Source organism: Dromaius novaehollandiae, chromosome 6, assembly GCF_036370855.1.
Source record: "Dromaius novaehollandiae isolate bDroNov1 chromosome 6, bDroNov1.hap1, whole genome shotgun sequence".
In the NCBI taxonomy this organism is placed as follows: Eukaryota; Metazoa; Chordata; class Aves; order Casuariiformes; family Dromaiidae; genus Dromaius; species Dromaius novaehollandiae.
Window position 1 is genome coordinate 46,682,425 of NC_088103.1, and position 26,097 is coordinate 46,708,521.

Here is a 26,097-nt window from a genome sequence, read left to right on the forward strand (position 1 = left end):
CTTCCTGCTCTTCGAGGAGGAGACAGTGGGAACATTGACTATAATGGGGTTTTCATCTGGATAACATGCAAATGCGAAATGAGCCCTGTCTTTATTTTGACATTGATTAGAAACTCTTACAGTTTCTTGCAGAAATTCCTGTCTGCAACCAGTACATAACCTTCTGCCAAACTGGAAGTTGGGAAATGCAGTTGTGCATCAGCGACTGCCTTCCCCTTAAACCTGCTCCCAGCATCCACGGTCCGTGCTCAGCCCTAGCAGCATGGTGGGTGGTTTCTGCAATGACGAACCGAAGGTAGAAGCTGGTTCAGAAATGCAAAAGCCTTCCCAAAGAGCCTTCCCTTCTTGCACGTTCCTTTTTTAATCCAAGAGTATCTAATCTGTGTGTTTCTATCAATTAAATTTTGATTGCACGCGTTTCTGATGTTGCTTTCAAGCTCTCCAAGCCCCTCAATAAAACAGTTGTGTTAAATATTTTATATCACAACAGTCAAATGAGAAGCACCAAAACCAGAATAATTTGTCTTAACAACTGCTAAAAATGGCTGTTTCTTTTAGAAGTATACTCATCTAGCAAGATCCCCTATCTTGTATGAAGAGGAGGTTCATTTAAAAGATGCATAATATTCCCATGATTTGTCATGGCGATACCTTACTGCAGCATATTAGAACATAATTGGGTTGCTGCAGAGACAATATCCATTATACCGCAGCCTATCACAGTTGTTGAAATTACTTAGTGTAATCATTCTTAACATAGGATGACAGTTTTACCTTAAACTTACCATTGTATTTGCGAATCCTAAATTTTGGAGCAGGGAAGCTAATGGGAAGAGAAGACGCCTTGTTGTAGCGTCTGTGTCTCCGCTGCGTTCTCTTCTGTCTTCATAAATTTATATTAGCTGTTTGGTGACTTCTATCTGCTCGAGAAAGTTCTGCTTTTTTCCATGTCATTTAACTAACGCTCAGCGCTGTAACAGATATGTCTTTCGTTTTGAGAGTACTTCAGATGATGATAATAATAAGTATACTTAAATTAGCTTCCTAACAATGATATGAAGCAAGTAAGACATAATTTTGTATTGGGAAGTCTAAAATAAACAAGATAAAAGACTTTCCCTAGGGCAAGGAAGGCAGTTAGTTTCAGGTTCACGTTGGTGTCAGGAACTTTATTACTCCAAACTGTTAAGACTGGACCAAGGTCACTGCTCTGTCTGTCCACGCGTGCGTGTGCGTGACACCCCGTTTCTAAGGACTCTTGGTTTGGGTATCCATCGCTCTTGGATGGCGCGGACAGAGAGGGCTTGGGGCTCGAGTGAGATGCGTTTGTATCAGTAATTCCCCAAATGCTGGAGCACTTGATGAGGATTTTGGAAGAGTACAGATGAAATCAGTGTGCATGTCTGTGAACACCTCTGCTCACTTAGTGTAGCTCGAAGCCCCAAATAAGCAGCAGGTAACGGCAGAGGTGCTTAAGTTAGAGCCAAGATTTCTGGTATGCGCATGAGATTTGGAAATAAGCTATCTTAAATTAAATTTCATTATATGGTAGAAGATTCCCGTTTACAGCAGGGAGTGGGAGGGGTGGAGGAGAGGTCTTTCCATGGAGAAATGCCTCTAAATAGTAATGTCGGTTGACTTGTCTAGGAAGAGGGTTGGAACGGCGATAGTCACCCAAACGGAGCAGGAACAGGGGCTCGAGCAGAGAGGAGAGGCTGGTGGAGCGGGAGCGCGGGCACCCAGGTCGCTGCCTTTCGTGGTTGTTCCACCACGAGGCCCTGGCTAAGGGATAAACTGTATGGACAGTATGGACGGTACGGCAACATGGATACGGAATAGTGTACGTGCTTAGAGGAGCAGCACAAAGAAAGCAAGCAAAATGCCGGAGAGAGAAATGCCGAGTCCATCACAGTCGACTTTTTCACCATTTTTTAAAAACCCTCTAGCTTGTCATGGTTTATATCTTGTTATACTGCTGTGGTTTAAGACTTTGCTAGTATAGTCTTCTCATCAGGCCAACGTGCAGTAAAGCCGCTCAGTGCTAACCTGGAGAAGGAGGTGCCGGTGCATGCAGCAGAGGCGACAGGGATGCACGCCGTAGTTAGCGCGGTACAAACTCGCTGAACGTGCACTGTGGATGAAGGCTGCTCATCACCTCGCTGCCGTATTGGCTATGGCCAATGGGCTGACATGTCGACTGCCCAGGTAAGCAGCTCTCTGCACCTGGAGAAGTAAGGACAGAGGCTGAGAAAATATAATTAGGTGCATTCAAGGATAGCAGGTAGCTCCTCAGAACGACAAATGATGCCGGTCCAAATTCCTATGTATTTTTAGACAGTGTAAAAATATCCAAGTCCATCTCTATGCTTTCCTGTGAGTTCACATCTTTCAAGTCTAACTCCAAGCTTGCTCCCCTCTGGGTGCAGTTCTCTGGGAGTTGCTCCTCACGTAAGGACTGATGGGTGGGCACGCTGGACCCTGTTTATTCTGCATCGCTCTCCGTCTCCTTCCCAAGGTATCCTGATACGAGACATGAGTGATATGAAAGGCTTTGAAGACCATCCATTGATAACTGCAATAAAAATAAAGAATTCTAAATCCCAGAATCCTTCTATTCAGCTTTTATAGCTCATATTAAGTGCTGAATGTGTGCAAAATTCTATAAAAGCAGATTTTTGTGTGGCCTTTCCTTAAATATTTTTTTCCCTACTTGAATGCTAGCCAACACCCATATATACTGGGTTTGTATATTACATTAGCATTATTAGATGTGTAAAACAAGATACCTGAAACAGATTTATTAATGGCAGTTCTCTAGATTTTCAGTGAAATCATTTTTAACATTGGAGGGGGGAAAAAAAGGGTGGGGAAAGGCAATCGCATGTAGGAAAACCAAAAATAAATGGGCCGACCTCCACAAATCTGAAGTGCCATGATTTCACTTGAAGGGCATGGTATTTAACACTGAAAATATAGAGAGCTTTTTAAGTGAAATGTTTTTTTATTAAATTGGACTGTCCTTCATAAAGAGTCCTAGAAAAATGATAAATGGAGTTATTAAAATATTTCATTAATTTTTGCTTGCCTTTATGAAAGTTAGTGCAAAGCACTTTCCAAGTAGGGAACGTTTTGTGTGTTTTAATCATGCATTTCATAAAGTTTTTAATAAATAATCTTTTTGCAAAATGAATTGCAGTTAAACTACCATGATCTAGTATACAATTTGTGATCTCTAGGAAGGTAACTACTTTTTTTTTTTTTTTAATAACCTATGTCTATATTTACACCTCTCTGATCAGTACCCCTGCAACTGGGTAGCTTGTTTAGCTGTGAGCTTGAGGGCTTAGTAATCTATCAACCCCTAACATTTTATTTTTATATATATATTTATATTTTTATATATATATATATAGTATTATATTATCTGTGTTATATATGTAATAATTATAGCTGCTAAAGAAGTTTCCCTGTATTCAGAGGTTCCCCGCACATATCCACTAGCTGGGAATATAGGATTTTCAGGTCCTGTTTCTTTGGATTTCATTTTGAAGTAGGAAGATGACGCTGGGGAAGATCAGGGATGGTCGGAGAACTGCTGCAGCACAAGAAGCAGTTGAAGTAGAGCTGTTGAGTGTTTGTACCTTGCTGCGGCTCACTGGGATCGGAAAGGATCTGCTGGTTCTTCATTTTTCCAGGCAAACTAAATGAGAGCTGCTGCCCGAAACGGGGCAGAAGGTGGCTGTAGATTTTGTTCTCCTTCTAGCAGTAAGTGACCCCTGAATGCAGAGCGTTGCGCTTAACAGTGAAATGCAGGCGTGACTGCTGTTGTGTTTTCCCGTTTTTATTTTTGTTTAGATAATTAGCACATCAGACGTTCCTATGAATGTTTAATGATGTTTACCCCAAATCCTTGAATTTCAGTAGGATTGCTTATAAAATCAGACAATATTCTTATACCGGTGACCTTAACATATGTTGTAGGCAGCCACTGATGCCTCAATGCCTTAATTCACCCACACGTTAAAGCCTGATGTAGGCAGTAGTTGTCCTCAAAACTGCCTGCAGTTTTTGAAGAACTGCAAACGTTACACTGATAGAGATGTTTGAGCTCCGCAGCACGTAGAAACCAGGTGGATAGTGAGTATTTTTGGTAACGCTTGCACTAAATACACTGAAACATCAATGAAGCGTAACCTGGCTAGAGCAGTTCTGACATGAAGAAGTTTGGAAACCTTTGGACCTAGACTTTCAGACTTTATCACTTACGGTATTACGAATGCGAGCTCCTGTTTCTGGGAGAAAAGCTCGCATGTTTTATTCCTTCCGCTTACTTGTAGTCAAGAAGGCGGATTTGGCCTAAGGAATTCAAAAGCGGCGTACGGCCGAGGAGGGAAAGAAGTGATCGACGTTAACGTTGGCTGCTTGTCTGCATTCTGCTGCCGTACCTGTGACTTGCTTTTGCTCTTACGGAGTTGTTGAATTTACTGTCAGATTTTAGGAAAAGAAACGCTTCTTTTAATACTATGAGAACTATGTGTTTGTGTTAAATATATACATATGTATACATATGTATGTACATATATAATACATATGTTCACGGTTGGGAGTTGGGATGGTTTTTGGTTTGTTTTGGGCTTTTTTTTTTAGTTCTCTGCCCTTGTTCATGTGATGATACGGATAGATGCCTTGCTATTAGGGACTTAAAGAATTTGTGTCAAAACCATTTTCGGGGCTGCCCGGGCTGATAGGGCAAAATAATAGCTGTGATTCCAGCTGCTGCGTGCTGCCCGGCGGAGAGCGCGTGAGCGTGATGTTCGCCCCGACGCTGGGAAAAGCCTGTTAGCAGAAATGAGCTTTTATGCTTCTGGGGAACTGAATTACGCTCAGAGAGAGCCATTTCAGTCCCTGGGTTTCGGCCTATTTTGCTATTTCGTCTTAACCTTCGTAATATGTTTTCATTTATGCTTAGAGCAGCATGATATAGCCAGAATTACAGGCTGATGCATTTCGACCATTAGTTAATGGTGAGATATATACTCCACTACATTGTTGCACTAATGAAAAAGTAATTTTTACGTTGCTGAACAGAGCATCGTATTCTTTAACGTCTGTATTGACCCATACTGTAAAACTAGAGTTTCTCTTACAAAAGTCTCTGTTTTGGTAATTTGCAAAATGAAACATTTGTGTCTTGGAGGAAAAACCGAACGGATTCTCTCTTTATGGAGCCTCCCTGAGAACAGCCAGTGCTGGAGATCCTCCACCTTATTCACTCTTGGACTGTCGTTTTCTGTAATATTTTGCGTAAGGGAGCAAGGTTGGCTGCAGAAATCACTCATTTTACATTCACTAGGTAACTCATCTTTTAATGAAAGTTTGTACAGCAGCCAGCGTTCTTAAAGCTAGTTACTGAAAAGTGGAAGTTTGGTGCATTTGAAGGGTGATTTTTATCTTGTGGTTTCGAGAGTCCTGAACTAGGGAAAATTTCATTAGTGGCTTTTAGAAATTATAACAACTGATTTTTTTTTATTTATTTATTTTTTTTTTTGGTATGTGCCTTGTACTTGTAGGCAAAGAGAAAACCACCTTCATGGTTACATCCTCGCAAACTGGCAAGTAGCTGTGAGGGATCCATTTCACGTGTGTTTTTGAACCATGGAAACCCTGTGAAACCCCAAACCTAGGGAGTTCTTTCTTTCCAACTTCAGGGTCTTTTTCTGTATCTTTTAGCTGCTTAGTAGTTTAAGAGCATATAGGAAAATTTTAGCAAAAAATAAACGTGACTGATGGTTTTTCATCTGATCCAGATCATCCTGAGAAGGAATTGGTAATGAAATGTCCCGTAACTTTGTGCGGTTTTGATTTCTGTTCCACTTTCTCGCTATACACCAAGAGCTTCATTTTTCCCACCTGGAGATTTTCCTGGGAGAGAGTGGACAAGGCAATTTAAAATAGGATGTTTTTACCCATGAGGAAAAAAAGCGTTTGCTTAAACTGCTTACCCAGTGCATTAAATGCTCTTGCTTTGTATTGTATGAAGGAATTATGTCAGTCGCTTTGCAAAAACTTCGTTCCCAGTATTTGTTTCAAAGCTTTGCAAGTAAGGAGGTATGGAAACATCTTTCAGGATAAACCTTGACACTATTTCAGGGAATAAATAGCTGTTAATTGCAAAGGGCAACAGTGAGCCCCTGCGCTGCCCTGGCGGTGCTTGCTCTATAAATGTGGGTTTGCAATTACTACTACAGTAAAATTGGAATTGATTTTTTAGAGAATTAGGTTTTTTTAATTCGTGTTGCTTGGAGTGGTGTGCCACAGAAGATGACAGCAGTCTCTGCATCCGACCAAACATTAAATATCAACCTAGGATTAAAATTTAATAATGTTGTTAGTTATTGCTAAATAGTTAATGGGCTACGCTAAAAGCACCTACTGTACAATATTGCCTGTAAACAATTACAAATTTTTATTAGCATTGTAATTAAGAGCATGCTGGCTGCAAATGATACCTCGCTAAATGCAAGGAAAATCATGAAAAGTAAACACATGACCCGTAGTACACTCTTCCCAATGTTTAATGATAAGGATAAAGATAAGAAGATACAGATTTTGTAATGGCGAGGCACGTGTGTTTGGGTGTGTGTAATGCAGCAGAGGCTTAACGAAACAATATTGTATCAAAGAAAAAGGTTGTTTCATTATGAAGATGATACTAAGATGAGAATATTCCATTAATTTATGTAGGGAAACGGGAAAAAAATGTTGATTAACTTGTGAAGGACCTGGCGACTTTCTGCTGAGCTCCCTTTTGGTGCCCAGCCTAACTTGCCATTAGAACATGCAACAAGTTCCTATAGGTTTTTTTTTTTAACTAACACTTAAATGTGCTAAAGAATTCTCTCGCATTCATTTTTCGTTTGTGTTATTCTAAGTTGGTTTATTTTTCTGTATTTATTTGTCCAGCAAACGTTGCAGTTTTTAAGGAGCTTTCGCGTTTTCCTACTTCCATGCAGAAGCAGAGTGTTTGACTATCGCACATTAAACTTTCATGCGTCCTTTCTAGTTCTCGCCATGCAAATTAATAAGATATTCTGCTGTAATTGTCTCTCTCCTGTGACTCATCATTTTCCCTAGCTTATCAGGACAGTCGTAGCGATTCCCCCGTGAATTAGAGTGCTGCTGCAAAAAGAGGATTATGATCCCTTGGCAGGAGCTGGGATGCTGGAACAGGAGGAGAGGGCTCGTGCTGGCAAACAGCGATCTTCAACGCTGAGCTGTAAAAGAGGGAAAGGGGGTCACGGACAGGCGGGAAGGAAAGTGCACCGAAATTTTTCTGCATCTCTAGCAGTTACTATATCTAAAAAATGCAAATTTAAATGCATTTAAAAGTTTAACAGTTACTCCACTTTCTTTTTTTTTTTCCCCCCCCTCATATTGGAGGTTAACAGTAATTAACAGTAATTTCTTCAGGTATGAAATTCCTCTTCTGACTGTTGCAGCTGTATACATTAATTTAGATTACTTACCAACCAGAATTAGATAAACATAGAAATGTGGTCAAAGCTATTAGATGCAGAAACTACTTTCTTACAAAAAAGCTGTAAGTTTACTGACGGATTAAGGGAAAAGGACTGGATTTGCAAATGTACAGCTGACATTTTTATGTGAAGGAAGCTAAGTATACATTTCTGTGCTTGCAAAAACAATGGAATTTACCGATTATTTAAGTAAATGGTGATCTGTAAGAAGGTACATTGCGCAGAGCAAAGGTTGTCTTCTGCTCTCCTGGGCATTTATGAACCATCTGCAGAACCTTGTGTGAAATGACGGACTGAGTTATACCTGGAGGCTAGTCTTAAACGGCCAGTGTAAAAAAGTAAAGATTCTGACTTTTGCAGCAATGAAACATCACCTTGAGATCAGAGTGTAAATAAGGTGGCTCATCATGCACACAGAAAAACTGATGTCACTGGGAGTTTGATCTCAGTTACTTGGACTGATGTAGCAGCACATACTTATATTGCAAATAATAAAAGTCTTAAATGTAACAAGAAAAACTCTTTGCTGTCATAGAATAGAAAATTCCTGCGTGGTCTGTCACACTGTCCATGACATGGAATTACCTTGAAAACAAGACAGAAATACATGTTTACAATTTTATCTAACTGTATATAGAGTCAAAAAACATTCCAAATTTATTTGCTGAGTAATTCTGTTATTTTTTCCCACCAATTCTTTTCTTCATTAAATATCAGAAAGGGTATGGACTGTTTTACCATAACCAGTCAATGTGTGTTTAGCAGTAGTCTTAGAAGCGGTCTGAACAAGTAGAATTTGCCATTTATTGTACTGGGACTTTTAATTGCAATAGCAGTGTTTTTTCCTATAATATGGGTTTGGGGTACTTTCAATGGTATTTCCGTGTTCCAGAATGGAAGATTAAAACTATTTTTGGGTCATTTCTTTCTTTTTTTTCATGGTTTGACAGAGATGCATTCAGTACTGCTCTCCTACTTCTGTGACAGCTACTGTTTTTTCTTTGCTCCTTTCTAAGCATCACCGTGTTTGAACTTACCACTTAATGAAATTAAAACTTGGGGTTTGAGTGTGATACTCACTCTAATTGCTTTGAAGGCATTTCTTCCCTGAACATAGTATTGACTTTCCAAATGCAAATACTGTATTACATTTTTGGCTATAGTATTTATTACCTTCCAAAGCCTTTAATGCCTGAGCAATTTTTATATGAAGAATATGTTATAAAATCTTCACTGAAGAAGCTGGTAAAGCCATGAAACCAGTAAGCAGAAACTTTTCAAGAACCAGGCTTTCAAATGTGCTTTTTATTTTCTCAGCAGAATTTTGCATATCCATTAGCGAATTTAAATGATTGAATTATGTCCACTGCATTACTCAATGTTCTCTAACAACATTATGCTTTGGTAACAAGTATTAAGTTGCCCTATGCTAAATCACTGATGTGTTTATATTTTATTTTATAGGGGAGTTTTGTTGCATGCATGACTGCCATTTTAAGGCAAATGGAAGACTATCACTATGCTCATTTAATCAAGACTTTTGGAAAGATGAGGTCAGATGTTGTGGTAAGTTTAACGTGTTTTACCTCTTGATAGCATATTTTAGTTTGTGGTTTTTTTTTCCTGTTGCTGTTTGTTAGTTACAGTTATGAAATGTAAACAAAATGAGTTTCAAATTACATGATATGAGAATAATTATTACAGCTCTATTACTTTTTACCTTTTCCAAATTTGCAAAGGGCAGTCTTAACCTTCCTGCTTTATATAGGAATGCAGTTCATCTCTGGAACTGTTTAATATTTGAAAACAAGCTCTGAGATACTGAATTTAAGGTAATTAAAGGAAAATATTAGGAAATAGCCATGCCATGCCAAGTTATTATTAAAACTGTTTTGTTTAGGAAAAAGAAAAGAGGAAAGCTTTCTTGAGGAAGGAAACTTTTATTATTAAATCCTCCAGATGTCCCAGTTTTCTTCATTTGTTTAAATAGCTTTTACTTATAGACTACTAGCTTTAAAAATTGTACAAAACATTTTAACCTTAAAGATGCCCTCGGTTGTTAAAAAAGCAATAATAATTGAAATTCATCTCCTCAGAATCGTTCAGTAGCCTAACTAAGCCTACAACACGACTTAATTAGAGCATAATAGAAGAGAGTTTATAGCTAAGGAGATAACTCTCTAATGACCTGGAACTATCATTGCCATATGGCAAGAGCGTGCTGCAAAGTAGCTACCAAACTCGCTGGCTGAGATCCATCAATTAGCAGCTGACCTGAAGTCTGATCAGCTGTATTACATTACCCAGACTGCTACCAGGGATTCTCCTAGGCATTTTTAGCAGCTTTCATCTGTAGTTTAATCTTCGCGATGACCGTTATTTAGATATCCTTCCTTCTTCCAGTTCCCAAACTCAACAAAACAAAAAACCGTGGTCTTTTATTTGCGCAATTACTTTATGTTTGGACTTTGCAGTTTTGCCTTTTGTCCTTAATATTTTCCTCTTATTTCTGCTTATATTCTGTAAGATTTGAGCTATTTGCCCTGTGCCAGGTTTCAGATAAGGTGCTGGAGCCTCTGTCCTTCAATATACTTGTGCCTGCTCCAGAAGAAGAGGTGTTAAGGAAAAAGGTGATGATAAAGGTGATTCAGGACAAGGAAGACAAAGTCTCGCTGCGAAGGACTGCAGCAGGACATCACAACGCTGACAGGGTTTCTGGGTGCAAAAAGTGACAAGTGACATGCCATATGTAGTAAATCTAAAGTGATGCCTACAGGGAGAAAAACAACCCTCGCTTTACATAGGCAGCCATGAACTCAGGGTTGCATCTCAGGCATTTGGAAATGTAACCTAACCCCAGGTTATCGTAGCTATTTTTGTGCTTAGTGTATGAAAGAAGGCAAAAAGGAGCTTGGGTGTTTATAATTGTTAGGAAAAGAGAAACAAACAGAAAATAATGTTATGCCCCTTTATGAATCAGTGGTTCACTCACATTTAAGTTACTGCATCCAGTTTTGATTGAAAAAAGATGTAGTAAAATGAAGAAAGTAGAGAGAAGGGTCAGGGATAAAACCTTAAGGACCGATCCCATGAAATGACTAAAACTGGGACTCTTCAATCTGAAAAAGGGGTGTGAGAAGGGGAAATCACAGCTTATCAAATCGTGAGTGGTGTGGGGAAAATGAATAGGGAACGATCGTTCATTGGCGCTGTCAATACAGAGGGAAAACAAAATACAGCTCTCAGGCGGCAGGTTGTGAGCAAGCACGACTAAATGGTTCTCACACAATAAATAGTTATATTAGAGCTTTTTGGTACTAGGTACTGCAGCTACTAAAAGATTACAGGGATTCAAAAAGTAGCTGCCCAGATTCGTGCATGAGAACTTCATCAAGAACAACTAAATACAAAAATACTCTTTTGGCTTTAGAAGTTCCTGAATCAAGAACAGCTGAATGTTGAGAGAAGTGTCACTGTCTTCTCACCCTGTATCTTCTTGTATTAGTCTGCTTAGCCTGTACAGTCATCCTTAGGCCCTCCATAACCCTCTGCTGTTGACCTGTCGACTGACTTCAGAGACAGGAGAGCCGACCTGATAGACCTGTGGGCTGATGTAGGCTTACGCTCACAGCTTCTGTAGCGAGCACTCTTTGGGCATGCCTCTGCCTTCTCTGTTGACGTGGGCTAACCTCGAGTAACGTGGATTCGGGCTCTGGAGGCACAGAGTGCGTACAAAGGCCTTGGTCTCTAGGTCTGGACTTTGAACTTAGATTATGGGATCAACCTTTGAAACACAGGCAAGTGAGTGGCAAACCTGCAAGATGGTACAAACAGCCCCATCTTTGGCCAGAGCCTGGAGAAGTCCTTTGGTGAGAGAATGTCCAGAAATGGCTCCCAAGGATGAAGAGGAGGGATCTTTGCCTCAAAAGTTTTCAGGAAGAAGGATCGTCATATTTGGGCTCTCCAAAAGGTGTGGAGACTGCATGGCCTTTCTAGCCCGATTCCATAACTGGCCAGTGCCTAAGCAAATACATATATCCGCACAACTCCTGTCCGCAGCACAGAAAGCGTTCTTCCCAGCTAGTCTGCGTCGGCTTCTTGGAAGCAGCTCCGTTAATACCAGGGGGTAGTTCTCTTCATTTGGTTTTCCAGTAATAATCAAATGTTCAGGAATGTAGGTAAATGCAGCTCGTTCGGTGGAGATAATGTTTTTAGCGTATCGAAAAGACGTGACTGTTAAGGTTAATCAAGCCAAGTGTTTTCAGTATTTTAAAATGGTCCAAACCACGTAAACCTGGAAAATGCAGGCTGACTGTAGGTTTTTATATGGAAAGAGGCAAAGCGGTTTGCTCTCAAAACATGTAGTGAAAAAACAGAGAGAAAAAAAATTCATTATGACATCTGCGATTATTCCGATGGAATAGAAAGAGTTCATTAAAACTTTTCTCTCACTTTATGCTTTTTTGTCTAAATTTTGACTAATGGGTGGTTCTATAGGTCAGATCTGTCTGGGCAGAAAAAAAGGGAGTATTTATCAATTTGAAATTTGGTAAATGATCTATTTATAATTACTCATTTTAAGAGTTTGATTAATATGCTTATGCAGTGCTTTGTGGTACATCGAGAATTGCCTTTTTTCTTTTGTCTCGATTCCTGGTATTTTCTTCCAACTGTGTATGTTCTTGGTTCTGGTAGCTGAAATTTTTCTATACTCTTAAAACCTTATTTTCAGTCAGCTATGTACTGTTTTCCATAGTTAGGCCACTTAACTATGGCTTGTAGTTAGCGGATACACTAATCCAAATTTTTCTATTTGTCGGTTGCTGTAATACCTTTTATATCTTTAACTAAAATGTACCTTTTAAATATTTTAATACTGTTGTTGATTAAATGATAATGTATGCTAATGGGAGCTAAAGTACCTAGTAATTTAGTAAAACATTAAATGGGTAATATGTTAATGGTAAATAATGGTACCTTTAATTTAAAACTATTACTAAAACAAATGGAGGTGGGGAGGTATAATGGCAACACATTGTAAATCCTGCCATAAAAGCAGACTACAGTGGGTAAACCTTTTCTTCCATGGATAAAGTTAATTGAATTATCACTTAGGAGATAATAGAAGATAATAGAAGATAGTAACGCAATAAGAACATGTTCAGTTTTTTGCCTCTGTTCCTCTCCCGAGGCTTTTGGTTCCCTTCCATCTTCAGTGCAGCGATGCTGTTGCACTGTACTGTTTGTATATAGTGCTTGATGTTATGTGCTTTTTGTGGGAAAAAGCCCCTTCCTTTCACTTCTTACGCCTTTTCCATTTCGCTTTAATCCGACAATTTCTTTGCCTCTCCTGCCAGCGCCCTTTGGCTCTCTTGCTCTTTGGACCTGGGATTAAGAAGCAATTTAATTCTAACCCACAAGTCTACATACAGAGGTGATATCTGCATCTGCCATTACAGGGGTTTCAATCTAATCCTGACGGCATAAAGATACAGTGATTTAAAAGTGAAACTAGATGAACTCAAATAGAAATGTCTTTTTTTTTAAAAAAAAAAAAGACGTGTGAATGGAAGAGCTTAAGTGGAAACCGTGGTTGCTTCTTTGCATTTGAAACCTTTAAATCAAAAGCGGACATTTCTCACAACTCAGCTTGCACACACACACTTGCTCAGCCAGAAGTTACAAGCCTGGTGTTGGAAATGCTAAAGGAAACTCTATGGCCTGTGTTACGTAGGTGTGGGTTCTTCTAGATTATTATAGTGGTTGTCTTTGGCCTTAAATATCTGTGAGGAGATGAACTGGAATGCAACAAAACCCGTCTTGTAACTCCCCGTGGAACATATTATTTAGCTTCAATTTTGAAAATTGTTCAGATAAAGGAATTTCTGTCAAAAAGGAGAATTTCTTATTTCCAAGCCTACTATCATCCTGACATGAAATATCACCTGAGATCAGCGAGATGATTTCTGGGGCTAAAGGGTTTCTCTCCCTCCCGCCCCCTTGTCTTTTTGGGAAACTTTATATTTAGGTATTTGAGATCCGTGTAATGTTAGTTGACAGCAGAACCTGTGCTAGTGTTGTTCCACGTGAAACATTTCGTAACTGTTCCTCCTGAAGGCATTCAGGACAGTGCTGGGAAATCAGTGAAATGTGTAGAAGGGCAAGCTCCATAGAGCTTTTTAGATTACTTTCTTCTGCACCGCCGTCTTTCTTTCCCCGTAAAATGTTGCGCTCCTAGGACCTTTGATTTTAGCGGTAGTGTGAGAAGGTGCTTAATATTGACAAGCTTTGGCTAATCATTGATGTGAGTGGGTAATTATATGGCTTAAGCAGGCTCTTCTTTCTGGGATGTGATGTGAGAGTCATAGATTAGGGGATGCACTGATGCAAGAGTTGCTTTCTTTTTCATATTGACTTCATGCATATTTTAGCAGGCTATTTTTATTAAGCTTGAAAATTTATTGAAATTGAAATCACAGTCATTAAAAAATGTAAATGGTATATCTGTATCCCTGTGTGACGTTGAGCAGTGTGAGGATTGTCTAACCCGCCTCTGTCACCACCTACCCAACTGCAAGGCTGGGGTCGCTTTGCTTCCCTTCTGTAATTGAAGGAGACCCATGTATTTGGGAATTCTGCTTCCCTGGGATCTCCGGTGGGATTTGTATTTGTAGCTGAAGGGAGATCAGGAGTTGCACCCCTTGCTCCTTTACTACAGTTTTTCTAAAATCACTTTTAATGATTGGAACAGTTTGTGGTCCAAGTGCTGAGAATCTGCTGTCCAGACAGTCTCTACAGGAACACACCATGAACTCACAGCTGCCCTTCCCACCTCCGCCCCCCAAAAAAGTTGGGTTTTGCTCATAATGTGAGGTTAACTCATACAATTCAGTTGTTCTTCTGTAAGAAGGATAAAATTGGAGAGAGAGCAATGTTGTAAATACATAAAATGCAGGTAGGCATCAGAAGCTTTCTATTTTGATGAATAATTTGATTAGTTATTACACTGGATTATTTAAAAAACCTGGGTGAAAATAGGACCATTAAAATGTAAATGTCAGTAGATTAAAATGTATAGTTGAATCAGCAAACTAGCTCAAATCATGTGTGGCACAACCTTCAGGGTCAGTAAAGACTGCAAGTCATCAACAAAGTATATGAAAATTCAGCCACCGTTGCATGCAGCTTGATCAGCAAAGTGTGCAGAGCCTCAACAGCTCAAGCCTGTGACACAACAAATAAAGTATAGAGTAGAATTTATTACAGGAGACCAGGAAAACATACGTCTGTATTCATAAAATATTAAGAAAAATAACCTGTGAGAGCTCAAATCTGCCCTCTTGGATGTGCAATGACCCTTTGCACAGGACCGCTTCCACTGAAGCCTTGGTTATTGAGCTCTGAAGCAGGATCGGTGAGCAAGTGCATGCAGCAGAAAGAGCGGGTAGTCGGATGACAGAAATACTGTGCAGTGCCCGGTCAGCAAAATATGCAACGCGATTTTTAAAATTCTGTAACTCTTTCAGAAGAGTTCCACAAAATATGTGGAAATTAACAGTAGAGTATGCAGCGTGATCTCTTAAGTGAAAATATGTTTTCCTGAGCTAAGTGAAGGATGTGTCTAGAGTGAATTTTGCCTTATGCAACGGTAACATCTCATTAACCACTAGAAGTTCTGACTTTTTCTCAATCTTTTTGATGTCAAAACAGCTTTTCTGATGTTATGCTGTGATTTTGGTTAAAGAACGCAGGAGAGAATTTACTAACATTAAAAACGTATCTTTTGTGGCTGCTGATGCTCTGTTGGACCTCTCTGGCTCTGTTGCGACTGCACCGACAGATGAACCGGCAGATTACAGAAGTGAAGGGTGTTTTTCCGCAGTGGCTGCGTTAGACGTCCGATGCCAGGCGTCCTTGCGCTCAGCTCCCACCTCTCCCAGCCTCTCCGGTGCCGGCTTCGGGCTCTCCTCGTCCGTGGAGACGGGGGCTGAAAGCAACATTTATGGCATTACCAAGGGAAAGCCAAATGTCCTGGAAATAGGCATTTCTTCGGGATCTCTATATTGTGTCCTCAAGATCTGTGCAGCTCCCTCATTCACACCAATTTAGGAGCCAGGAAGCACATTTTAAAAGAATAATGAATCGAGAGAGAAAATCCAGCCAAGATGCTGGCTCTCATGTATGAAGAAATACTTATGAGAGCAGTAACTTCGTATTTGTTTTTCGTTGAAAAGATTATGTAAAAAACAGCCTTAGTTAAAAATCCAGTGAATGTATAATTTTGTGGGTTTTTTAATAGAAATTTGACATTTTAAAGATAGAGGATATAAATACCGTTACTGAAAAGCTATAGCAGAAGAAAAGTATTCTAACCTTGGACAAGAATAAAAGTTTTTATTCCTATGTGCAGTGGATCAAGGACTTTTTGCAATACATTTTTTCTGGGTCTGTTTTTTTCTGAGCATTTGATATTACTTAAAAAGTTAGATAGTAATTATAGATTCCCAAATTGTACAAGATGATTTACATTGTAAAGTACATGAGGTTTCTGGTCTAAAGTGATGTTTGTTTATATCTATGCAGAAATAAATTGGTTTAAGCTACTAAATTATCTTTGTTCTGGGTCAGGTTTTCACTTGCAGAAGCAATTACTGCTTCCCCCCTTGGGGAGAAAGTCTCTCGTAGACTCACGGTGGCCAGCGGAGAACCGTTCTTATCGTCTCACCGAGGTCCTGTATACCGTGGGCCACGAGACTTCCCCACATGCGTTTTAGAGCTAGAGCATATCTTTAGAAAAATACGTAATCTAATTTCAGAGAATGGAAGTCTTGGGGAGGACATTGATGAGACGGGAACACTCACCAACTGCCCACGGTGCCTGTTTTTGGTGCAACTGCAAGATTAAGTTAACACTTTATCCTTTTACTCTTTCTTTCATGTACCAGGGTGGTTTTAAAAACTTTTTACCTTCAAAAGGTCTGACCATGCTCGACATGTATTGTTATATGTATACTGCAGTAGACTGTATGCACAAAAGGGCCTGTGAGACTTGGTCCGTAGTCCTGTGGTTCTTAAATTAAGGTTTTTCAGCAAGGCTTCTTTGACAGACTGGTAATCCACTGTTGTTTCTGAGTTAATACAGTGGGTTGTTTACAGTGTAGGATTGCTATTATTACTATTTTTGAAAAGTTTAAATAGAGTAATTGTGGAATTTCTATACATTGTATACAAATATGAGTTGGTTGGATTTATATATGTTATATATGAATAATGTCTTTTTATCAAGCAGAATAATAGATTCAAATATTTTCTCTTATTTTAGGATTTTCTGATGGAAACATTCATCATGTTCAAGAATCTCATCGGGAAGAATGTCTATCCCTTCGACTGGGTTATAATGAACATGATGCAGAATAAGTAAGTACAGAGGAAAAAGCACTGAAGCTCACTGAGATGGCTGTTTCACGTTTGATCTGAAACAACAGTGTTGCTTAGAAACAGTAAAACACAATGCGGCAGCTAGGGCTTTTTTTTTTCTTCTTCTTCTTCTTCTGTGATGCAAATATTTAAAACTTGGCTTTGGAGATTGCGGTGGAGTGTTTTAGGGGACTGTTTTGGGGCTCTTTGAGCACACCACAAATTAGGGGTGGCGTCATTCAGAAAACCAAAATTTTGGTTTTCAACTGCAGATGCAGCAGAGCTCTATACATATATTATAATAATGAATATATTTCTTTCAGGATAACTGAGGTGGTTTCTACATGACCTTAGAAACTAGTGGCTGTCATATGCTTATGTTGAGTTCTACGTATGATTTCAGTGATGGTAACAGGAAGGACTTGAAAGGGCATGCATTTTAAAACCAGATGCCATCAGCCTGATAATGAAGTGACAGGCTGTGCATATTTCTAATCCCTGTTTTTTTGCTTGATAATTGCAGCATTGTTGTTATTTAACATGACTTTGTGTAATATTTTGTTTGTGACATTTATTAAATTTGTCAGGCACATTTATGTGTACTATGATGAACGTGTAAGGGAAAAACACTCTATTTACTAGTTGCCTGGAGAAATCTCTTATGTGCTTACTGCTAGCTACCATGGCTATAAAGTTGTCAGTGTTTACCTATATAAAATCCGGTATTACAGTTCCTACTTTTATTATAAAATCCACTGTAACTTGAATCTTGACTTCTGAAGTTGTCCTGGCTGTCTAATAAAATCCATTCTTTATAAATAATGAGTTAGATTCAGCCATCCTTGAATTATACCCATTGGTTGTGGATGCTCGCTTCCATGTGGCTATAGCTTGAAAAGCACCTGCTGTTTTAAATAAAAAGCCCTTTGAGCTTAGCTGATGAGGAAGATGCAAAGCCTGTAGGGTTTCTTTTTTAAAATTTTGAAAGTGGCTCTTGTTCAAGAATTCCAGACACCTTGAGAGTTTGTTGCAGATGCTCTGGAAACCCTCACAGCGTCTGTTATCTGGCATCCTTTCTGAAGGAGAACGCTTCTGTACTTTGCTGAATCTTTTAGAAGGTTGAAATGTGAGTGGCAAGATCTCCGTTTGGACACTATTAACCTCAATTAGCCAGTCACACAGCAACGACTGTGGTGCGAAGGATCGTACAGCGGTTCTTTCCCCAAATCTGTTGAAGATGGGTATTCTTCGTATGACCTTCTCAGTGTTCATTTCAGTGGGGTTTTGACCTTGATTGCTTTCTAACTGTGGCACTAGACACATCAGAGCAAAAGTGTAGAAGGTGACTTCCCCTCCCGCTCCTCTTTTTTCCTTCTTTTTTTCTCCCCCTTTAAACACAAAGGGTGGTTCTTATGCGTTTTCTCATTCTGCAGATTTGGAGTATTACGAAATGCGATGTAGAGGTCCTGTTAGGATATGAGTTTTGATTTTCTGCTCCTTAAAAAGTATTGCTGTATCTTTCTCCCGGGCTGAACAGTTGAGTGCTGCAAAGAACAGAAACGGGATATATAAACGGGATATATTGCTAAACCCTTTGACTCCTGCTGAATAGCTTCAGTACCCTTGGGTTATTTGGGTAGTATTTAAAGCTGAAAACAGCAGTGTTTTTCAGGTCTTTCTGTTGTTGATGAATATCCAAGGAAATGCTAAAGAGACTTGTTCATCTCTAATTTACAAGTTAATTTTCATTATACTTGCTCCTGTTTGTAAAAGCTTCTGAATTCATTAGAGTGTTTTTATTTTTTCCTGTCAAAGTTAATGTGGTTTCCAAAAACAGAAGACAACATTTTAAAATATTTTTTGTCTTTCTAGGCCATTTGTTTTCAGCCCCTTAGCTTTCATTAAAGGAAACTAGCAAATATTTAAGAACAAGTTCCATCTGCTAAAAGTAGCGTCTCATCTCCATAGAAATATCCGAGTATGCCATTTTATGTCACTCTTGCATAATATTTATTTCTGCAGATTTGAGTATTGTTGTGAGAGGAAAAGTATGAGCAAATTTTTTTTAAGTGAACTGATTTTTAGCTATATGCAGACTGTGAGTTCATCCGTTTCACTGATTGGGATATATGTGGTAGTTTGAGCTTTCAACCTTACTTTACTAGTAAGCATGCATGCTCAGCGTGCATTTGATTAAATGATACAGGTAAGTGTGCTGTGTTGCCACATATCCTGCCCAAATGAACACAAATCCCTTCATATTCAATGAAATTATGGTTACTTTTTTGCTCTTGGATGTGTGTCACTTAATACTCCTGCACCTTCCCCCTTCTCCCTGGTGCATCCACCTCCGTGGTGCTTTGGTGGCTGTCCGGCTCTCCGCACTCCTCCTCCGCGGTGCCCTGAGCCACACTTACGTCTCGGTTAACTTCACCTGGCTTTCCACCTCTTGGTTTTCTTTCCCGACAGTATTTTAAACGTGGTAAACTGTTAGCAGGTGGTTCCTAGCTGCATTCACGATTACAATGCCTGAAAATAAAGATGAGCTAAGGTAACTTCAAAAGAAAATCCTTCTTGCAGTTTTCAGTATTACCATTGGAAATTGCTAATAATTCCGTTTAGGATACTTGGGCAGTAAATTACGTTTACTGTGGGGTTTATATGCTTTCATATTTCAGGAAGAGTTATGTCTATGGAAGTGAAGCCTATCACTGGGTGGGAAGGAAGTGTTTTATGGGCCGTGGTGACAGCTCCTGTGATGATTGCTTTATGGCTATCTAGCACACACTTGAGAATGCAATTTAGGCCTGATCTTCAGCCCCCACGCTATTTCCGTCGCCGAGTTCCCTGTGATAAAGTTCGACTGTTATGTTGAACAGTTGTAAAGTGTTAGAGGGTTTTCTTGTGTTTCAGAAGACGAACTAGGACTTTGGGGACAGATTCTTCATTCCAGTGATCCCTTACAAAAAAGGAACTCAAATAGTTGCTTTTTTTTTTTAAACTATAAAAGTAGTTTTTAAAAGTTCATTTGCTGAAGAGTTGCCAGGGATTTTGTGGAGTTTACTACTTCTTCTTCTAAACCAGGAGGCTGTTTTAGGAATTGTTACCTTCTGTCACAAGCAGACAGCCTGAAATTAGTTTCGTCTTAAATAAGACAAAACACCAACTGAACTGCTTTATACTTGTGTAAATTAAGATCAGTGAAACACTGGTTTCAGTCTTTGCGTTTGAGGAGAGATGTCAATTCTTTTTGCAGACCCTATGGTGTTTTAATTTGTAATTCGTACTTTCACCCGCAGCCGTTCCAATGGTTGGTTGCCTCTGAAAAAAGGATTTGATGTTTTCTATCCTGTTTCTTGCAACTCATATCCACGTTTACACACGATACCTGTGTTATTTCTCTGCTGGAAGTCTCTGTGCGGGGAAAGAGAGGGGCGAGATGCTTCCCAGCGAGAGTGAGGTGTCTTGGGCCTGCGTTCGTTTTCCGGAGGAAACGCGTGTTGCGCCGGTGAGGCTGTCTGGAGACCGTTGCCGCTTCTCCTGAGGACGGCATGGCTCCTGAGCTTCCCTCCTCTTGCCGGGATGGATGGTACGCGCTTGTTCTGGGAGCTTTCGGGGAAACGCGGGCTGTGCTGCTGCGCGGTTGCCATAGCAGTACCTGTCAAATGTGCCGTCTGCTCCCAGAAGTCACGTCAGCTTGTAGTGACTATGGATGGGGAAGACCCTGAGATGGTTGTGGCTTAACTGGAAAGCTGAAGAAGTAGTACGCGCTTAACTTGCTTGAGACTTATTCTGACATATAACCCAAAGCGAAAATAAATGTGCTTTTAAAATCATTACATTTTTGCTACGTTGCCTTAATCTGCTATATTCTATATGTGCAAACACACGCACTCGTAGTTTTTAACGAATGAATCAAGCTAAGCTCGTCATAGTTCATAATTGACCAGTTTAGTTGTGGCAAATTTGGTGGAAGTGCAGCAGCTCCTATTCGAAGCTGTCTGGTGAGGAATCTCTACGGTCCCTTTTGGCTCGGTTTTCCAGATCTTTTAATACAACCGTAAAAAACATTTCGGTCCCAAACTATTGATGGAGGGATAAGCGGTTTTCAGAACAGGAGAGAACAGTCCAAAGGGAGGACAAGTATAGAAAAACGCAAAAAAAAAAAAGAGCCTGGACATGTAACTTGAGAAAAACAAAGTGATTTTATTTAGGAGTGGAACGAGCAAAGACTTCAGATGTGAGCAGTTCTGTTCTTCTTTAGTTTCAAGAATTTCTCTGTACCGAAGAAACTATTTACGATGTATAGAGTAAGGATAAAATTTTCAAAGCATGCAAGTTTCCTAGGGTTCAGTTTTCAAAATTAACTTTTGTACCCAAAACTTCTGCCTTCACTTTTGAATAAAACAGGCAAGTGCACGTTGATACATGACATGAAGATACCTGCGGGTCTGCGTTGCTGTACACGGAGGGGAATTGCTGTTGTGTGTAAAAGCTGGTTGCATAATGTATTGACCTTTTCAGTAAAGGCCGTGCAGGACTTTTGGTTTAGTATCGTGCCTGTCAAATAAACCGGACTTGGAAGGGAATTGACTGTACTATATTGGCTATATTTGAAACCCGCACAATTTTCGTCTCGCTCACAAGGCTGAGGTTCCTTCAAGAAGGTGCTCTTCTCAGCTGATGGGTTCCCACAGTGAGAGGACACAAAACATCCTCCGTAGCGCGGGTCATTTGGAGGTGTCGTACCTAACATTGGTATCACATTGATAATCTAAGAGAATGTAGGAACAGTTGTTTTTTTGGCAGTCTGCTAGATGTGATGGATGTGTTTTGCTCACACGTTTCTGTTCTCCGTGGCCACTTCCAGCAGCCTCTCGCGCTGGTGGAGCCAGACGGGCCGGCGTTGCGGATGGACGGGCAAAGTGCCTAAACTCTGCCCAACTCCCCCCAAGAGACAACTGTTACTTTTCCGAGTGCCGCCCCCATCATCTACTTTGTTTCATGATTTACTGCTTCTGGGGCCTCGAGGTGCAGTGATAATTGCACGCATTAAAATAGCTACCAATTTAATCCATGTGTATTCTAAATTAAGGATTTCATATGTTTGGAGACAGGTGTTTGTTCCTTCAGAAAGGCGTCTTGCAGAAAGGTGGGCTGCGTTGCTGTTTTGTGCATCCACTGTGATTCCTTTTCCTTCTGTGTTTTATTATTATCCTTCCCCTGACAAACCTATTTTTGTGTCCCTGAGGTCTGGATGGGTTTCGTTCTGCTCCTGGGAACGCAGATCTCCGCACCATGCCGTCTCTACATTATTGGTGAAGGCTGTAGCTGTTGTAGTTCATCCTAAAGCAAGAGGGAGACCGTGCTTTTAATTTTTCTGGGAAAAGAATCATTTTTATTTGGTAGTTGCTTCAAAAATATCAGTAGGGAGAATTAGACTAATATGCCTACATTCATTGTTCGCTAGTAGTTAGTGCCTTCTGAAACCATTTCTAAGGTATTTTATGAATATTAATTAAAGAACAGAATTTTTAAGACTGGTAGTTGGGGGACATCTCTTCCTGTTGGGGCGAAAAAAGCTTGTGGACAAAAGGGTCCAAACTGCCAATGTTCTTGAATCAAAGTTTCGTATGTAAAGTGGGGGGGAAGGTAGTGTGAGCTAAATTTAAAATACATACTAAAAAAAAATCTCTTTCAAGGCCTTGTTATTTTTTGCTCCTTGCAAAGTTTTTAGTAACAAGGTGGTATTAAGGTTTGGAGCCGAAGAGATTCCCGTTCATTAGCTGGTTATCCTCTTTTAAGACTGGTGGAAGGTTTAATCCCTCCAAGACATTTTGAGTCCTGCATGTATCTTACAAAGCATGAGAAGTGTAAAGAGATTTATGAAGTTAGAGTAACATGGTGGGCTTCCCATGCTATTGTCGTGGTTTTTACTTATTTCATATGGCTTCACTGCTGGGTGGCTACTAGACCAAAAGGCTGCCCTGCTGGTCATCTTCCTTCATATGTTTTAGCAACTCAAATATTCACTGTGCAAACTGGTGATGAGCAATTGCGAGGCACCTCGCAGTCTGTAATGCTCATGAGCAGCTCAGAAAAGTGATTATTTAAAAGAAAAATAGGACATACTAATTATATGCAATTGGCTGAAAGTCGCACCTTTGCTCAACAGTTAAAATGAGCAAAAGCAAGATTACATCACCAATGAGTTATTTTTTTCTTCATCGGTTTCTGGAATCATCATCCAAAGTCTGTTGTGGATGTGTGTTTTGTTTTGTTTTTAGAGGAGAAACTAATAAAACCAAGCTAATTATTTTGGACACTTACACTTTTTCCCAGCTTGCATATATACAATGGTACAAACACCCTTCTTAGTATGCTGTGTTGAAAAGAGGCTACAAGAGGTTATTAGGTTATGCATCCTGACAGCTCACTAGTAAAAAAAGTAATCAAGATCTGAAGAAGCATTGCAAAATTAAATTCAAATGGAAAAGAATGATTTAGGTGTTGTTTTCTCTCCCAGAATTTAAACTTGGGTTGGCATTAAAATACTTCCTGATAATTGTGCTCATGAGTGTATTATACTAAGCAAAGTATTTATCAGTTTGATTTGTATGATGCTATTTTGGTTATCAAATGGTCCAGTTCAAAAAGAGTATGCTATATCCACTGAGTGGAGGATATTAATATTTTGTTCTGTCTACTCATTTGTCCTGGCTTTGTGCTGTTTGTGCTGACATCTGATTTGTGCTGTTATTGTGTCATAAGTAATAGAAACCCTTAGCAGTTAGATGTCACGTGACGCTAACCCTGGCACGTAGATATTCCAAATAATAATCCGGGGAGAAGAAGTCCCGCTTGCCATGATCTTGGCTGGTCATTAGCTGTTCCACCATCCCCTTGCAGAGGTTGCAGCTTTTGCAGCAGAGCGGGTGTGCAGTGCCTGAGAGCAGGGTGCTACCTTAGTTTAAAGTGGCAAGGTTAGACTGGGAAGCGCTCCAGTTTGGGGGTTGCAGGAGCCAACTGGAAATTGCCTCTAGGACTGGTGCCCAACTCCAGAAGTCCTCGTGCAGTGAGTTAGCAGTGGTGCTACATGGATAGGCTGGGGGTAGGAAAGCTTGACTGCACTTTTCTGTTAATGCTGTTTTTATTAAAATCAGCAGCTTTTTGTAACCAAAACTTCTCATTGAAACTCATTGCAAAATTTCTCCTCGTTGGGCTAAGAAGTGATGAAGCCCTCGCCTTTGGAGGAGGTCGAGTTCACCTTCAAGTTCAGAGCTGAAGGCTCATACAAAGTGTGCGGAAAATCTAAGTTTACGTCTTTGTGCTGGCGGCCTGGGAGCACAAAACCGCCTAATTTTCTAGGTGAATTCCCCCATATTCTGGTGCAAGTGTTGATGTTTCTGAGGCTTGCACCTCCCCATTACTTCTTGGGCCAGACAGAAGAGCCTCTGAGCGATGCAGGAGCTGAACTGGCACCTTGCGAGCGCGTGCCGCAGGTAACGGGCTATTCTGCTGAAACCGTTCCTTTCTGCCGTTTGCATTTTAAGAAATGTCTCAACTCTTCTAATGCAAAATGGGGAAAATAGTTTGAGAAGGTAGAACTGTTCTCAGAACTGGAAATCTTTTTCTGACCTGCCTTAGAAACTAGTGAATTAGGTGCTTATGTAAGCTACCTATGTGGAAAACTGGGTTGTTCCCAATAACAGAAGCATTTTAAAATTCTGCTCTTAAATTATATCTGAGGGTATAGAATATCATACAATTTTTACATCTCTGGAAAATAGTTGTTCTTATCTTTGTGCAGCCAGTTTTCATAGAAGCTTTTTTCCTGGACCTTGTTTCTCCACTGATGAAATAAGGATATTCCAGCTGTTCGTCTCAAAGTGCTGTGATGAAAATGAAGAGACTAAAAATTAGAAAGCACGCTAGTTATGGCCACTGTAGAAGTTTTGTGAAAAAACAGTTCTGTCTCAAGAGCGGGGCTTGAAGGGGTGCAGCAGGAAAGGCGTGGGAGCTGGGTGAGGAACAGGAGTAGGAGAAAACCAGGACTTGGGGAGAGCCGGTCAGCGGGTGAGCTAGCTCTGTGCACCAAGTGAAGCATATTAGGGAGAAGAGCTGTGTTCATGCAGGTGAAGACTTATTCGCAGTGCATGCCTGGCTAACCTTAATTCTAGTATTTCCTACCTTTCGCATGCTTGGCTTTGCAAGCGCTCTGTTACTTTAACATAGTTTATGAAATCATTATTTGTATTTTATTTTAGTTTTTTTTTCTATTTTATTGCTTTTGAGGTGGAATATTTGTGATACGGCATGCCCTAGGCTCTCATGGGAAAGATTAAGCATCAATCATAAATGTGGCAAAAATCAAGGCTGAGAAAATTACCCAGGTGTCCTTTGGTGGTGTGAGGGCAAAGATGGTGTAGGAACGTCCCGCTTGTCCTGCCCTCCTTGGGAGCAGGTGAAGGCGGGTCGGTGCCGGCAGGCAGTTGCCCCTGGAAGGATGCACGGCTCTGAGGGAAGCGGGGTTGCAGCAGCGTAACCGTCCAGCCCTTTCGTCCCCGTCACGGCGGTGGCAGCCTGCCAGGAGCAGCGGAGCACTTTGCCATGTGGAGCGTCCTTGGGCTCGGCGGAGCGGCAGAAGGACCGCGCGTGCCGACGCGGGGGCCGTGCCCGAGATGGCCCGGTGCTGCACCGCTCCTGCTAGCGCCCTCGTGGTTAGCCCTAGCTTTAATGACGCTAATCTGGGGAGTCAGGAGAATCCTGAAGGGAAAAGGTACTACCTGAAACTATTCTGTATAGAAAAAAATCAAAATTTAGGTATGTATTATGTTGAAAGTTGACATACAGTATATTCCAAATGGCTTTTTTATATATATATATAATATAAAATATATACACAGACATATATACACAGACATATATACACAGTAGATACACCAGGACGCATATCCCACCAGAACATGCTGTTCCATTTATGAATTTGAATTCTGGTGCCTTGGCAAGCCGTCTGTACTCGGGCTGAATTACCTGAATGAAGAAGTTCTGCATATTTAAACAATGGTATGAAGTGATGTCAGCATCACATATCAAAATATGAAATGTCTCTTTTTTGGGTTTTTTTTGGCTCAAAATATAT

General features: G+C 40.2%; 1 protein-coding gene across 2 annotated transcripts in view; it reads left to right on the top strand.

The window, feature by feature from the left end:
* Positions 1-26,097, top strand: part of DOCK1 (dedicator of cytokinesis 1) — a 299,358-nt gene that overhangs the window by 166,238 nt on the left and 107,023 nt on the right. For both annotated transcript variants that reach the window (XM_026115844.2, XM_026115845.2), the window contains exons 28-29: positions 9,003-9,104; positions 16,861-16,955. In XM_026115844.2, the coding sequence (XP_025971629.2) occupies positions 9,003-9,104; positions 16,861-16,955 (197 nt within the window). The remainder of the gene's footprint in view (positions 1-9,002; positions 9,105-16,860; positions 16,956-26,097) is intronic.